At 38.3% G+C, this 16,292-nt stretch overlaps 1 protein-coding gene across 3 annotated transcripts in view; it reads right to left on the reverse strand.

Moving 5' to 3' along the window:
- Window positions 1-639: 639 nt before the first annotated feature.
- The window catches only part of TTC1 (tetratricopeptide repeat domain 1), a 32,671-nt gene continuing 17,018 nt past the window's right edge, over window positions 640-16,292 (reverse strand). For all 3 annotated transcript variants that reach the window (XM_086759111.1, XM_086759112.1, XM_086759113.1), the window contains exons 6-8: window positions 14,987-15,135; window positions 8,879-8,933; window positions 640-1,285 (exon numbers count right to left, since the gene is read on the reverse strand). In XM_086759111.1, the coding sequence (XP_086615237.1) occupies window positions 1,152-1,285; window positions 8,879-8,933; window positions 14,987-15,135 (338 nt within the window). In that variant the 3' untranslated portion in view covers window positions 640-1,151. The remainder of the gene's footprint in view (window positions 1,286-8,878; window positions 8,934-14,986; window positions 15,136-16,292) is intronic.

Here is a 16,292-nt window from a genome sequence, read left to right on the forward strand (position 1 = left end):
AAGACTGGAGCGCTGTAATTTCAGTCCTTAAGTACAGAGATACTTCCTGAAGTAAATTCAAGATGACAACCAATAGCCAACAGCCAGCCACCACGACTTATTTAATCACGTATCGAAATCTGCATGGAGACAACTGAAAAATCTGCCTCCTGTGTAAACATTTCCGCATCAATATAAAAACCAGTAAGTAGTACTTACAAAAGACACCCCTTCTCCAAAATCTGAATGAACGACTTCAGCAGCACCTATATATACATATAGATACTTCAAGTCTTCACAGTCTAGTATACTGTGAAAATCTTTTGCAATCAACTTTAACATCACTCATTTGTTTGCCATTATGGATATCTGTAATATGAATGAAGCTCAGACAAGCAAATTTAACTAATTTTATGGTACAAAGTGTATGTGTATATATAGGCACAAAATTTCCTTGTTGCGTTCAGAAAAAATAAAACTAAAACTGTGGCGTAAGGGTGGCCTGAGGTTAGTTTACTGAGATTGCTATGAGCAATAAAAAAAAAAAAAAAAAAAAAAAGCTTCAAATTAATGTCTTGCAAGTATCTGGCTATAAGCACTTTTAACAACAGTACCACCATGGGAAGGACTCAAATAAGGCAAGAATGTCAGAAACCAAACCAACAGAAATACCAAGCCTTTATTACAAAGAAAAATTATTCCACAGAAGAGGTTGGCTTGCTTCCATGCATGCTGTCAGTCATATCCACCTGCTGAGTGTGGAGAAGTGCTTCGGCTAGATTCAGTAATTCCCCAAGACACCGTTAGGCTTTGTTCTTGGCTACAGGTGCGTGGGCATTTTGATTCACCTGAACTGCTTGCTAGAATGTTGTTGCCAGCATTGAATGGGCCAGAATAATGAACCTGACTGTTGGACAAGCCAAACACTGCAGGGGAAAAAAAAAAAAAAAAAAAAAAAAAAAATCACATACTGGACACAATTATCACTAAGAGAAGTCCAATGACTTGCTTTACATCCACATTGTAAATAATTTCACAAGCAGGGAAATGAATATGCTTGAGTCTTATCTTCACTTGGGGAGTGTGAAGAATGTTTGCTGAATCCTTTTATTGGTACGTGCAAGCACACGGTCACGAAGCCTGAAAGCCAGCAGAACTAGATTGAATTCATGTTATCTATTGTTGTTTGGGTTTTGAACAAAATTGATGGAGTATGAACCAGTTGATGAATCCTGTTTTATCTGGAAATTTTCTGTTGACAGGCCAAAGGGGCGGAGAACCAAATTCCCAAGATCCTTTAGTTTGCCTAAAATGAAAAGGAGAGATAATGTGTTCAGTATTAAGCAGAGGGAAAATTCCCACTAAATAATGCCCAACTACACAGTCCAGCTCTACTAATGTGTCTCCTAATTTAAGGTAAATGCTGTGGAAATCCCTGCAGTTTGTTCAATATTTAGGCTATTATAATGAATTTTAAAAATCCCAATTGTGATGTAGTTACTGTCAGCTTTGGGGCTGAAAACATCACCATGCTGGTTCTGAAAGGTTTGTCAGACAGCTGCGATGAAAAGCCAGTGGCTGCAGTCATGGCTGTGTGGGTACAGCGATCCAGAAGCACCGGATTTCCTCAGTTATAGGCTCCTGAGGCATGAGAGTTCAACAGCTCCCAGCAAAGCACTGGTCTCCCCTACACTTACGCTTGGATGTAACTCTGATGATAGCTGCCAACATTCAACTTTCTAACACAAAGTTTAAATTTTCAGTTCTGGTAGTTTCTGATCCAGCTACAGCTCTATGAGCAATCAAGTACAGAGGAAGCTCCCCGTTTCCCAGACGACCAAAAGAAACAATGGAAGCAAAAGTTCAAACTGCTCATTTGTAATTATTAAAAATCCCTTTCTAAATGTGTATACTGAGGAAAAATAAAACACATTCATCCTTGCAACTCTTCACCTGCAATTAAGCAGTTCCATCTGAAGCACACAACTTCACAGCCATTTTGTCATGTTGTCATGTGACAAGACGTCATTAACTCACTTTCAAAACTACAGTTCACCAGGACTAACTTACCACTGCTAAGAGCTCTAAGTAACTATTATTTAACAACCATTGTTAAATATACATAGGGTATGACAGTTAATAAAATCTAAAGGCTTCTGTCTATAGATATATATATATATATATATATAAATACATGCTTTCTGACTCTAGAAAATGAATCTTGATACAACCTATAAAAGGGGAAGGGCAAAAGGACATCCTTTTTTAAAAAATCATATCTATAGAGAGATGACAGAATAGATAAAATGCATAACATTAAAAAGGAAAATAGGTAATAACATCAATGTTGGCTAAATACAAGCTAACCGAGCCTTCAGCATGACAAGACAAAGGAGGAAGATGGTCAGTTTTCTAAGAAAAACATTGTTTTCATCCTGGCTTCAATGTAGAATTGTAGACAAATTTTCCAAAGAACAAACAGAAGAAGTTTGGACAAGTTGAAGCCCACTCTAGGTTTGCATCCACAGGCTACACACCACCTTTCAAAAGCCTTCTAGATCTTCAAGGCAATGAATTTTGTTTTGCTGGGAGTTTTGTGCATGCACACAGTGGGGAAAAAGCGACAACAACAATAGCTGGCACACAGGAAGCCTAGTTAAGCAACTGAGGTAGTCACAATCATGTCAGTAAAATGCACAAACGCCACACCTATTCCTACATCCGCACGTGTGCTTTCAGCAAGCCATCTTACCTTACGAGAAACACCTCTGTTGTTCTAGCCATCGGCACCTCTATTTCTGCTTCTAAACTAACATATTAGAACCTAACCTCAAAGTCATTTGAACACTTACTTAGTTTCTTTGCTTTTCCCACGTTCTGTTTCCGAGGAGTGCAATCAGCGCTACTGCTATTAAGCGAGTTTCCTCCCTACAATGCAGTAGCCAGAGCTACAGCTCAGGCTGTGTTGCTAGGTCACACCGAAGCAGTAACTCCACAGCAGTGGTAGAGAAGTACAGAAACATACGGAGCAAAGCTGTATGTGAGTTCTTTGCAGAAAGAGACAAGCGGTATTTATGTTGCACAAATGGAGTACCAACAGATGAAGAGATTTGCCTTGCATGATGCTGCAGGCCTGTGACTGTGCTCAAAACAGAAACTGTATCCAAATCGGAACTTGGCCCAAGGAAGCATGCCCCTTATCTCTTACAATTTGGTAACAGTTCAAGTCAGGTTGAACACCATCGCCACAAACCAAAATACACTATTTTTTCAATCATATTTACAAAATTGAAGTGGGGGCAGGGGGAGCTTTTTTGAACACATTCACAGAAAATACAAAAAGAAACAACAGCTGGGACAAAAGTAAACGTTTTATTCTAAGGAACAACTCAGTCCTGCATAAAGAAACTAACAGCATTACTACAGTACTCCTAAATATGCCAAAGTAATTAAGATCTTGCAAAGTGCTGCTCACAACTGGGCATCTTTCAGAGATTTGTGTAATTATTGTAAAGACGATTGGTCTTTGAGAGTCAACATGGAAATTCCATGGCCTTACACAGGAAAAAAAGACAACCTTAGGCTACAAAAGCAGCTAGTTGGTGAGACAGAATTTTTCTTCAATTTGATCTTTTTTTCTTTGTGGATTAACAGATGACATGGTTGAGTGATGTGGCCAAAGTCATTCCACTGAGTGGCTCAGCTAGGATTAGCTTCTTTGTACTGGTGGTCAGGGTTTTTTAAGCTATACCCTGTTTAAGTTAACAATCAAGTTCATAATTTTATACTGCAGCCTAAAAGCATTTTGGTTATAAAACTATAAAGTTGTTCACAGCATCTCTATGACTGGGATGAATGGTTGCTGTTGTACTTCTAGACAACCAGTCAGTCATGGCTTAGCTTCAGGTTTGGGGTGAGAAGTGTCTTTGTCTACTGGTGGAGGAATCCTGGCATCATCTGGCATTGCCAGAGTCAGTCGTAAACAGCTCACAAGTTGTCCAGGCACTGCAGCTGGCTCAGGAGCAGGCGGATGAGTTTGCCTGTTTCAGGAAACTGTGAAAGGTCTTTTCTCATTGGAGTTAGCACGATGGCTCTTTTCCGGTCACACTAAAGCCAATAAACACTGAACAACTGCCTTGGTATTCCTGCTTGTAGCTAGGCCAGCTCTTTGGGAGAAGCTAAAGACTGCATGATATACTTACTACTTGATTCTTCATCTCACTGTGATTGAATAATTAAAACAATACAGTCATAAGTCACCTTCCTCACCTTCCTGTTCTATCACTTAAATCCACATACAGCCATGCCTTTTGGTGCAGGCACATTTAACAAATTGTTAATGAAGCAGAAGAAAGCCTTGCCTTTTCCGGGAACTCAGGCCCAAAGCACTGCTCCTGCTGTCTTGGAGCACATAAACCCATCATTGTAGGAAAGCACTATTTCCTCCTCCCCCACTCTCCTTTCATCCCTAAATTAAGATCTGTAGTTAAGTCCAACCTCCCCCTCCCCCCAAGGAAAAGCTCTCTTAAAACAGAGACTGTGCTTGAAGGAAGGAAAAAGGCATGCGGAGTTGTGACTCAGCTCCAAAGAGTTCTCAGCAGTCTAACACTCAACTTGTCCCCGAGCAGGGTCATATTCTCCTCTCTGAGACTGTATTTTCATAGATCTTGTTCTTTATATTTTAGAGAGACTATGTCTACTTTTCACCTGGAACTCCAGCATGTTAAGTTTCTTCAGCAAAGCAATATTCAGAGGTTAACAGGAAAACTAACTGGTAAAAATCAATTTAGAGCTCAGAAGTCTGTGACTCATGACTCACCTAAACTGCAGTGTAACATCCTGCTGCAAAAGGCAGACGCACAAAAAGATTTATCATGATTTACATTAAGATGTAACAGCCAAAACTAATTGCTATTCAGTCTTTCTGACAATAATTCTAGTACAGCTGCTAGTGTTAATGTGGCATTTGGAAATTGAAAAGTTATATGTTGTTTTTGTTAAGAATTCTTTTTGGATAGGAGAAATTTCCTGATGAGGTCTCATCTTTGTATAACTTTCTGTATTACCAACATTTCTTAAGCAATTAAAAGAGCAAGGGCAGATCCTTTTCCCTTCCCTAAATGGTAAGTGAGGACTGAGCTAAAAGTGACTGTATATTAGCTCTGGTTTGAACTATTTAAAGTGACCTCCCTATATACAGTATGGGGTTTAGCAGCTTAGTTGCAAATACAACAAACCCTTCAGTATCAGAAAAAAAAAGAAACGAATTCTTTAGGCACTAAGCCTAACAAGTATCATTGCTGATCTCATGTAGCTGGAAAAAATCTCTTAATGGCAGAAAGGCCCAGGTTATACACTCTGATAGGCCTTCCCATTAATCACATTGATAATCGATTACATTCCAGTATTTTCTGGAATGCAGTCACATATAACTTAAGCTGAAAGTCCCAATAGTTTTTAATTGGATCTGATGAACTCTACGCGTATAAGATGGGTTACACAGATTGGCATATGATCCATCCCATTTGTTTATATTCAATATACTTGTCTCCCCTGTAGCCATGCAGAAAAATGCATTGTTGTCACAGCCCCCAAGTTGCTAAACCTTGCTAGAACTATTCCAAACTTCCCCTCTTTCCACACCCTCTCCCCAAAGGAGATGTTCCTAGTTATCACAATCATTATAGTTTCTCTAAACAAGACTAGCTTGTTGCACAATAGCTGGAGATCTTTGGCTTTAAGGTCAGAAGAGAAATAAAAAAGAACACAGAAAATGGTCAGTATATGTCCACATCCTGGGCAATTACTAAGGCAGAGGATGCTCACCTTAGGAAGGCATAAAGGGAAAGAGCCACATGGGTTTAAAAGCCACATTCAAAGTGTGCTGTAAGTTAAGCTTTCTTTAGTGTGAAATTCTGAGGTTAGTTTGGACTGAGCAAACTTCAGTGGCAATTGGCAGCACTAACCTGCAAAGGCTGAATGGAAAATACAAAAATAATTTAAATACAAATGTCAGCTTTGGAAAAGTTAGACCCTTGCAGAACACAAAGCAGGAATGAACTTGGTTTGGCAACAAACCACGCTTTTTCTAGTGACATCAGCTTCATCAATCACATGCGCTACCACTTGCACACAAGAATTCATAGTTAGGTAGTCTGGAAGAAAAATCCAGCCAAGAATGTGTACTCTGACTTATTTACACACAATCACTTAAGAAGTGGTTTCAGCTTCTGACAAACTATGTGCTAATGAGCTGTAGCACTGGAAAACAGGAAATACACTTGGGGAAGGAGGAAGATGCACTCCATTTATTTTCGTTTGTTTGTACACAGCTCCAGTTGGGTATACCAGGACTTAGTTTTAGTTGAAAGAATAAAAGCCTAGAAAAACAACGTTACTCGCTGATTCATTGACTAAAATAAGAACTCAATTCAATATCCAAACTTCAAAGGAGCCAAAGCATCAAGTGTAACGTTCTTTCTGAAGATTTTGTTAGTTACTAATTTAAGTTTAGTGTCAGTGCTCCTGGACCTGGCCTAGCCTGGAATTATTAGGATGCATCTGACTTGCTCTCCTGGTACCAAAAAATCTGGGGTACAACGCAGACACCTGAGCTGACTCGGCTGTCAGAAGGTGGGGAAATGAATCCTTGCACACCTGGCACTGTTTAACCAGTAAATCTGATAATCTCCTAACAGATCCCCACAAGCAAGTGTCTATTCTGACACAGTACTTGCTTGGTAAATAGCATTAACAAAGTTCTTGAAAGTTGAAACAGCTTAAAGCAAATATATTGTACAACAAAACCAATCAAAAGAAGTCTCTTAACCACTACACTATATCAAGTTTGTCTTCTTTCCCTCCTTCCAGAATTCCCGTCTAATCCTTCTTCTTCAATTGGAACGGTTTTTCCTTGACCTCAGATAGAACAGCAGCATTTTGTAAACCCTGGGAAGCATTTCCTTCCCATTCCTGGCTGTTTACACCAGTAAACATCAGTGTATCTCCTTGCATGTATCATCATTGAGAAGGGATTCCTTTCTTGAGAATCCCAATATAAACAGCCTGAACAGGTTCTCAAAACACCAGTTCAGTTCTGAAATCCTAACTGCCACTGGATGAACACTAGGCAAAAACAGCCGTATAGAACTAGGTTTGTAATGACAGTTTATAAAGCTGGATTTATTGTTTCAATACAGTCCCTGGTGATTGGTGAGGCCCTTCAGACATTGGTAACAATGGTACAAAGGGAGAGTTCAAAAAAGATCAGGAATTGTTTTCATATTACTTTGTATTGAAGCTCATCCCATATCCTACAAATGGGCATGATCCTTCTGGAGTTTTTCTGCATTTGTCATTTACTTATAGCACTATCACACTTAGCCTTCTTTATTTATGGCTTGTTCCAAGTACAATAGTGGAAGCAGAATCTGATGGTGTAAAGCTCTAGAAAGCCTCACTGCAATTTTACTAGGTCAAAACAGGTACAAAGCAAGAGTAAATCAGACTCCCTGCATAGCTAGAGGAAAAAAAAAAAAAATCAGCTTCATCATAAGCCCTTGAAACAGTCTCCTCTTCCCAAATATTTTAAGAATCAGTGTTACAGTATGCAAGACAGACTTGAGTTTATTTAACCTGATTCTCTGCAGAATAGCAAAACCCTCAAAGCCTACTAGTCTTAAAATAGCTGTCGTCGTTCATCTACTACTTGTCACATCTAGAATAAGTAAACAGATAACTATCGAAAGCTCTTTCTGAAGCAGGTTAGGTACAGTTAGTTTCTCTTTATCTTTTACTGCCATTTGTCCTTGCTCTTTTGTGTGGATTTTCTAAACAGTACAAATGAAAAGACTGTATAAAAATAAAACCTCATTTTAAGAAGCAACAAAATGTCAGATTGACTTACGTAGTGTCTCAACCTATAACATTTAACAAATCCTGTTAATGGGAGACAGTAGACAATGTTGACAGCAGTCTTTTTTTGGGCAGGACCGTTAGTTTAACCATAACACCACGAGTGGTGCAAGGAAGTGCTTTATACTTAATATTACATATGAAAACAAATCTTGCTTGGGCAATCTTTCTTAAGTAGTTATCCTTTTGAAATACATCAATCCAGTTAAGATATTATCCAAGCACTACCAGTCAACACAATGTTGGGGACACATACATTCAAATGTGTTATATTAATTACATTATTTTTTTCTACAAACAAGTAGAGTCAGTAGTATCTGTTGGTATAGAATTGTAAAATGTCACAAGACAATGAGCTACGCACTTAGGAAACCTAATTCCACCCCTAGCAAGTCCAGAGCCCTGTCTGTAACAGTAGGTAGGTCAAATTCAGCCTCCAAACAATCAGAACCAAAATACTATATAAATCAAGGTAAACATGAAGAACTTGGAGGTCTATAGGTTGGAAGCGCTACAAAAAGAACCAAATTTATGTCTTCAGCCACAAGATCAAACATGCTCAGTTATTACAGCTGGCGGACAACTTTTACGTAAAGGTTTAGTGAAAACCCTGTTTTATCCCTTTCATAGGAATGTTTCCTTTGAAGGTTTACTTGCAGAGAGAAAGTTGGTGTGTTTCAAAGCATTTTGCCCTACTTTTACAGGGATCAATATTAAATTGGTTTAGAAGGTCTTGAGTATTCTTTCTTCAAATTTAACTAAGAGCTTTTTCTGTATGGGGGAATTGCTTGGCAAGGACTTACTGTAGAGGTGACACCAAGCAACAGAACTACAAAGAAATCAGGAATTTTGTTTAACACAGAACAAGTATTTCCTTTAAGATTTACCTTCTTTAAATTTTATACAAGAGATTCTACTCATGCATTTTTATTTTTCTAGTAGACTATGAAGTTTATTATGCAAGTTATATGTACATACTACTTACCTAACATTTCTTTCTTTAACTTTTCATTCCGCTCTTCAATTTGTCTAGGTAATCGCTGTGGAGAGAGAGAAAAATTGGAATCAGACCCGTGCTTTCAATAATACTGTAGGTTAAGCTATTGGAATTTTCATACACATACCCAGGATACACTGTTTGTGGCTTAAAAGGAATCCTTATGTCAAACCACACTTTCATCTTATTTTGGAAACCTGTAATTCATCGTATGACATCAGTTCACATAATCAGTAAGTCATAACTTGTAAGTGCAGGTTTCATACAGGCATACATTTTTACTGCTAAAAACCAGACCTGATCAGTTTGCTTGGAATTTTAACTGAAAAGCTCATGGAATTCAAGAGACTTACATTTAAAGTATGTTTAAGGCCTATTTCCTCTGCTGCATACATTACATTTGGTAAGAGAGGCTAGAGAAACTAAGCAAGCACAGCATTTGACTTCTGAACACAAACACAGGTGTAACGAGGAAAACATCCACACAGTCAGTTCTCAGAGGCATCACATTCAGGGAAATCCCCACTGTGAAAACATAAAGATCTTCTAAATACAAATATTTTATCAGAAGAACACTGAATTAACTGTCTATGAACTTCAGGACACAGTTTAATGAGCAGCATCTTATTACACAATATATGGCAAAGTTCTAAGGAGGAGAGGGTATTATAAACAAGGGCCGTGATTTGGCACTTCATCACGGGAGGGAACTCCAGCAGTTCATCCTGAGCAAGGTAGCAGTCCAAGTAACAGTTCATTAACGTGCTTTTCTCCTTCTCAGAACTGGCACCAATGTTAAAATCTGCTACAGCATCACAAATTTACCACATGTTTCTAATGAGCATTACATAACTGCATGGTCTATGCATTCCTGACTATTTGAGGTGCCTATTTATGCCTAGAACAGCTGTGACTCATCTTCCATCCTTACATGGTACTGGTGTTTTGCTATATGACTGTAATGATAATTTTAAAATTATAACTCTGTATTCACTACAACTAAATTTACCATTGCATCACTTAAATTTTCCATTTTCTATACATCAGTTAAATACAATATTAAAACAAAATATATTATGAATGACAGTTACTTTTCATACATCTTTTTCACACTTTTCAGAAGTACTATTTCAAGCTTTTATACTATGATATTACTGTATAATTCTGGTAGTTCAGCACGCAATTATATGCATAACCATGCTGTTGTTTCTTGTGGAGGTCATAGCAAATGAGACAGATCTACTGTAATAGTGCTATCAGTAAACTAATTACAGCTGCAGACGATGGAAACAGGTGTGGAATTCACTCCTGAAACACTTCCCTTTTGATAACTGGCTTCTCAACATAGTTAACGAATTCATTTCCTAATCTTGTCCCTTTCTGTCATTCCTCCAGTCATCATGGATAGGTTTGTCACCCCGGTATCATTGCCACGGTGAAATGAGACATTCACCTCAAGAAAAAGTGCATGAACAAGGCTGCCTGGCTACTCCTCTCTGCCTCAACGCCACATACACTGCTGAATACAGGCAAATACAGTTCATTTTCTATAGTGATGAGGAAGAGAGGTGGTATACCCAAAAAAAACCCAGAAAAATGAGCAAGGAAAACAATGCAGATATACATGGATGGCTAAGCTTGAACCTGCCCCGGCCCAGCATCACCACCAGTGAGCCAGATCTAATTAGCTCAGTCAGACCTCCTGATTCCTGCTGACCCAGAGGGGCTTATTAAGCTGGGTGCAGATCCGGACCCAGGCTGCCCGCATGAAAACATGTGTGAATATCCCCAGGCTCTAAATTCAGTTTGCATCGTGGCTGTGAGATTTGCTGAATCTTGGATGAGTTTGGCATATATAGCACGTGCCTCTCACGTTTGGACATTAGGCTTTAGCAGGAAATGAAGACACAAATCCTTGATCTGAAATACATACTCCATGTTTTGTCTGTCCGAATAGAATACTACTATTCCAAAGACTCAGCATTTCTCACTCCAGAAATGTATTTGCAAGATTAGTTATCTATAGAAAGGTGTCCATAAGGACAGCTATTTATCTGGTGTTCATGAAACTTATCTCAAAGTACAGCTTCTTTTGGTAAATAAGTTTATCTGGCCTGCTAATCTCTCAAAAACTGTGTTGAAGCTAAAATTCACAGAGCACACTTATACGCCTCCTAAAAACAAAACCTAAAGATCAATACCATATAATTAAACACTTTCTGAGAAGGCATCAATAGTGATTACCTGACCACAAAACTTTGTAACTTCAAACCGTTTAACTTGACATTGAAGATGTCAAAAGTAATTAAAGTGTGTGACACTAGGCTTTAAATCAAAACACTAGCACTGTACTCCTGAAATAGACACAGTACTGAAATTTGAAGAGTAGCTACCAAATCAGGAATCAAAGCAAAGAACTATTGTGTGTTCAATACATTTAACAAGATCATGACATTCCCTAAAGCAGTATGTGAAATATTTTCTATATACAGGAAGGAGAAAGATTTGCTCTAACAGCGAATGAAGCTAATTTGCAGATTCTCTTGATGCATCATTTTTATCACCAGTAAGCAGGGGGGGGGGGAAGTGCTGTGGTATTTCTGCAAAAAGCAATGCACTTTACCTTACAGTAAAGCAGAGCTTCTTAGTCTCCTGTATATTAGATATGTTAGCCAGATATGTGGAGTAAAAAAAATAATTCCAGCTGTAATGTTATTATGAAATTTAGAGATTTATTATGACTATTTTAAAAAGTGTAAAACTAGCTGTCAGCATTTCAAGAGGGGAATTTTAAGCTTCAGTCTCAAAATATTGCTTCTACCCTGAAAGCTGACAAAGAACAGGACCAGCTCAGGGCAGAACGTCCTAAATACCATTGCAGTGTAAATTGAGGGCATTTTGTACAAAGTGTTCTGCACCACATGTGAGTCTAAAGCCTCTGCCTAGCAAAATGAGGTCAAGGAGCAGAAGGTATATGAGACAGTCAACCTCTGTACTTCCCAGCTACGAAAATTAAGAATAAATTACTGATCGTTCTAAAACATTCCTGAAAGATAGCCAGGAAGAACAGCAGCACTGTTTATGATTCTATTCCAGCCCAAATCTCTACTGGTTAGTGAGCAAGGGCTCTTTTGTGAGATTGTTAGAGGCATGCTCACTGAAAGAAAATTGTGGTTTTTGCAAGAGGTATAAAAGACATTATCTATACTTTCAGGGGGTTCCAATCAGACAAAATACATGTATTTTAAACTCGTTACATTTTGTACCACTTACAGACAGTGTTCCCAAGTCTGAATCTGTGGAATCCTAACTGTTGGTTCATAACAATCTGTCTGATCTCCACAGTCTTTCTTTGCACGATGAGCTCCTAAAACACACTCCTTCTGCAGCAATACTAATTTAACAAGTAACTGGCTAGATCACACTAGGCCTCGCTCTGGAGCTAAAAGACTACAAGCTACAGAAACTAAACCCCATCGCTTCCTTTACAAACGTCAGAAGACTTCTTGGCTGAATTCCTGGATCAAATAAGCCATAGACTCAGCTAGGAGACTACAAACAAGGCCAACACAAATACTACTTTTCTAGACTGTGATGGACCCATCACATTCACTACCCAGGCAGTAATGATGTTTGACAAGCTTGTCATGTATGAAGCCATTGCCAAGAGCTAGGTGATAAAGCGCTCTCCTGCTCTCAACCAGATGCATGCTACAAGCACCAGGGGGTTGTTTCACAGTACAGTAAACTGACCTTGTCAGTGGGTGCTGCCAAAAGGGATGGGCCCGGTTCCTGCACTGCCTTGATCACATCTTCTTTCCTTCTCACTACCATTTGCAATAGGACTGGTCTGACTGCAAAAAGCCAAGGCAATATAAAAGTATTTACTTTGGGGCTTTTTTGTTGCTGGCTTTTTTTGCTTGCTTGCTGCTATTTTTCCCTTTAGCAGAGTTAGTTGTCTGCCAGACTTTATATAGAACCAGCCATCCCCTAGGGTTGGACGTGAGCTAATGCCAGTACTAGCACAAGGAAAGCAACTGGACAGCTTTGTAAGCAGCAGGTAGTTAGCAGGTCCGTTTAGCTGTTTTGTGAAACCATACCCTTACCACTAATGGGAGTTACACAGTAAAGCAGAATATTTTTCTGCCATCAGTGCAACTGATCCAGTCCCAAGGGAAGTAATTTCAGGCAAGGCTTCTTGTCTAATATGCTATAAAAGCAGTTTCTAAGGGAAAGGAGGAAAAAAACAAAGTAATAATAAAAAATCAAACAAACCCACTACTGATTTATTTTCCCAAATGGAGAGTTAAAACAATTAAACCTAAGCCAGTCAAAATTATTTCTGCATTGACATATTCAAAGCAGTATTAGAGATAATTTTGTGGGTGAAAATTTTTTTTTTTGCTTTATGGGGCAGAATACATTGCAGGTTCACGGATGATGATGCCCTTTGAAAATTTAACCAGATATAAAGTCAAGTACTGGCATATGGATTTGGGTGCCCAACTAAGAGTTACATTTAAAAAATGCGTCCATTTACCTTAAAACAGAAGTAAAGAAGAGTTTGCCTGTTGTTTTCCCTGTAGAAGACGGACGGCTCTTTCCAGGCTCTCTGGTGCTTGCAAACTCTTAACCTACCCTGGCCTGAAGCTCACACTTCGACAAAAAGTGACCACCACTGTACTTTTAATAGTGGCTACCTTTCACTAGCACATGTTCCTTCAAAACCACAGGCTGTCTGGCCACATGTGTCTACCACATCTGTCCTTTCAGCACAGCCTTCATAACCTCTTTTCAAAAATAAGAACAGCAAGCAGCCTGTGAGAGGAGCTTTTAGCACAAAATAAAATTCCCTTCTTGCTACCCTTGCAAAAAGGCATTCTGAACTTGTCAAATCCATAGCTATTTTCCACACTGAACATTAACATACTAAATATCACTTGAAAAATCACTTCCTGTGGGTACTTTACACAAAGAGTTACTTAAAACCTCAAATCAGCAGGCTGTGGCAGTGACTTTAAATCCCCACTGTGTAGCGATTATTTACATGTTAGATTGGGGTTTCAGGAAGTGCTAGGGGTTTACCTTTTTTCATCCAAGCTGACACATCCTAAAGGCCAAGGAAACTTTTAAAGCATTTCCTTACACTTACAGAGATATTGGAAAGATTCTGCAAGAAATGTTTAATCCTGAAGCATTTGTAATTTGATTAAAAGTACACAGTACTAAGCTGGAGAATTCTTTTTTTTTTTTAGAACAAAGCAAGTAACTGCATCAGGAGGTGCCTTTTTCTTCAAGTGAAAGGCAGTTTTTGAGTATTGATAGCAGACTTCAGTCACTGTTAGCAAAATAACTCAAAGTGGCCAGTACACAAAAGGCATAGCAAAGAACAAGAACAGAAAACTTACATCAAGAAACAAATATATCAACATTTTAAAGTAGCTACAAACATGGATATAGACTCATAGAATCCTGTCTCTTTGCCACTCTCAAAGTTACATAATCAAGTCATCAAAAAGTGATTATTTTATAATTATGCAGTAAACAGATTTGACTGCAAACTTACTAGTTGGAAAAACAATTCCACTGAAAGAAAACCAGACTCCCCGTAATTAAACAACTAGCAAGAACTGTATTATAGGGTGCTTGTGTTCTGATCGCCATCCCTATTGAAATGATGGCTGCTAAAATGCAGCAGTGGTTCAGGCAACCTTTTCTAGCAAATGCATAAATACAATTAAGAGCCTCAATCAGAAAACTCAAATGAAGTGTTTGTGTGCTCACATGCGCTACTCAACAGCTAAATGTGTAATTATATGCTTACAGCTCAGAACACAGGTTTACTTTCACTCATTTTACAAAAGTAAAAAGAAGACTATGCTTTATGGACCCAAGACTTTGTCATGGAGGTTGCAGCAGTTCATGTAACCTTCCATATGTAAAACCAGATCACAAAACCATTAAACTTTCAGACTTCAAAAAAAAAGTTATCACCACTGCATATGAAGCTGCTTGCATAAGCAGCACTGAATATTTAGAATAAGAAAGAAAAGACCTTGATTTAAAGATAGGCCAAAACATACTAAAAAGGCTTACCATGCAAGCTTCTCTGGCTTGATGAACTGATGGGTCTTTTTCTAGGACTGCCTTATAATCTTCCAGGGCTTCATCTAGTTTTTCTGTTTTTTCATAGAGCTCCGCTCTCCTCAGCAAAGCTCTGATATAGTTAGGATCTAATTCCACTGCTAGAAAACAAAACCAAAGCACAGTATTTTACTTGTAACATTTCTACACTCCTCAAATGAATTCTTAAGCGTGTATTAAATTCTTAATAGTCATCTTTATAACATAGCTTAGAAACAAGCAGAGTCACAGTTTAAAAGCTAAGTCATAATTCAGAAAGGCATACATGCACCTGTGAAAGTCTAATGCAAATTATATCTAATGAAAAAATATTTCATTTAATATCTACAATCTATGACAGACAGAAGCAATTTGTAATGCACAAACATTTAATTTTGCAATACTACATAGCAGAGAATCTAAGTGACGCTTCCGAAGTTTTAAGGACCTGTAAGATATTTTTCATCTTCTCAATATTTAATATGTGTATATTATTAAATTACAGCTAAAGTTAAATATACCTAAAGGAACATATAGCATTTCCTTGCTTATCTCATTTCAAGTTGAGAAAAACTCGAGGAGAACTACTGGTGTTCTTCTGAACTTGCCCTAATATCAAACAGTTAAAATTGGGTTGGGAATCCACAAATGGTTATATTATCTCTAGAGTTACGGGAGAGGCATACGGACTGAATTTAAGCTTTTCCTCTCCTTATTCCCTTGGCAGCCATGACTGCATTTACAGATGCAGTTAAGAATGAATGCTAAACTTAACAGTAACCTGCCAGTGGTAATTTCTCAAGAATTTCTTCATCCATTTATCATCATAGAAAGAAGGAATGTGAAAGACTGCCCGTTGTATAATTACTAACCCATTAACATTGTTCTCAGGAAAATTACATCTAGGATTATCTAGCTAAATATTCTAGCTTATTTCTTCTGGAAGGACAAAGACAATGCTACACTCAGCAAGTTGCAGGTTAGTGTGAATTGCTCTGCTATGCTCCAAGTGTTGCATTGCAATTTGTAAGCCAAATCCCTGGGGAGTGTCAAGCGATGGTAGGTTTCAGTCTCACTGCTGCAAAGCAGACCAATTCCTTTTCAACCACCGCAAAATTAGCAGAAGTGTTTTTCAAAATGCACCACCACCAAAACAAGGCAAAATTCCAGTGTGACAGAGGCCAGCTAGAATTTGTTACCTTCAAGAATACTTTTAGCATGTACAAACTCATATTTACTGTACAAGCAGTACTGGCATGCAGCCATTGGATTAGTCTTC

The sequence above is a fragment of the Chlamydotis macqueenii genome, chromosome 14, assembly GCF_036417535.1.
Source record: "Chlamydotis macqueenii isolate bChlMac1 chromosome 14, bChlMac1.mat, whole genome shotgun sequence".
NCBI classification, from domain to species: Eukaryota; Metazoa; Chordata; class Aves; order Otidiformes; family Otididae; genus Chlamydotis; species Chlamydotis macqueenii.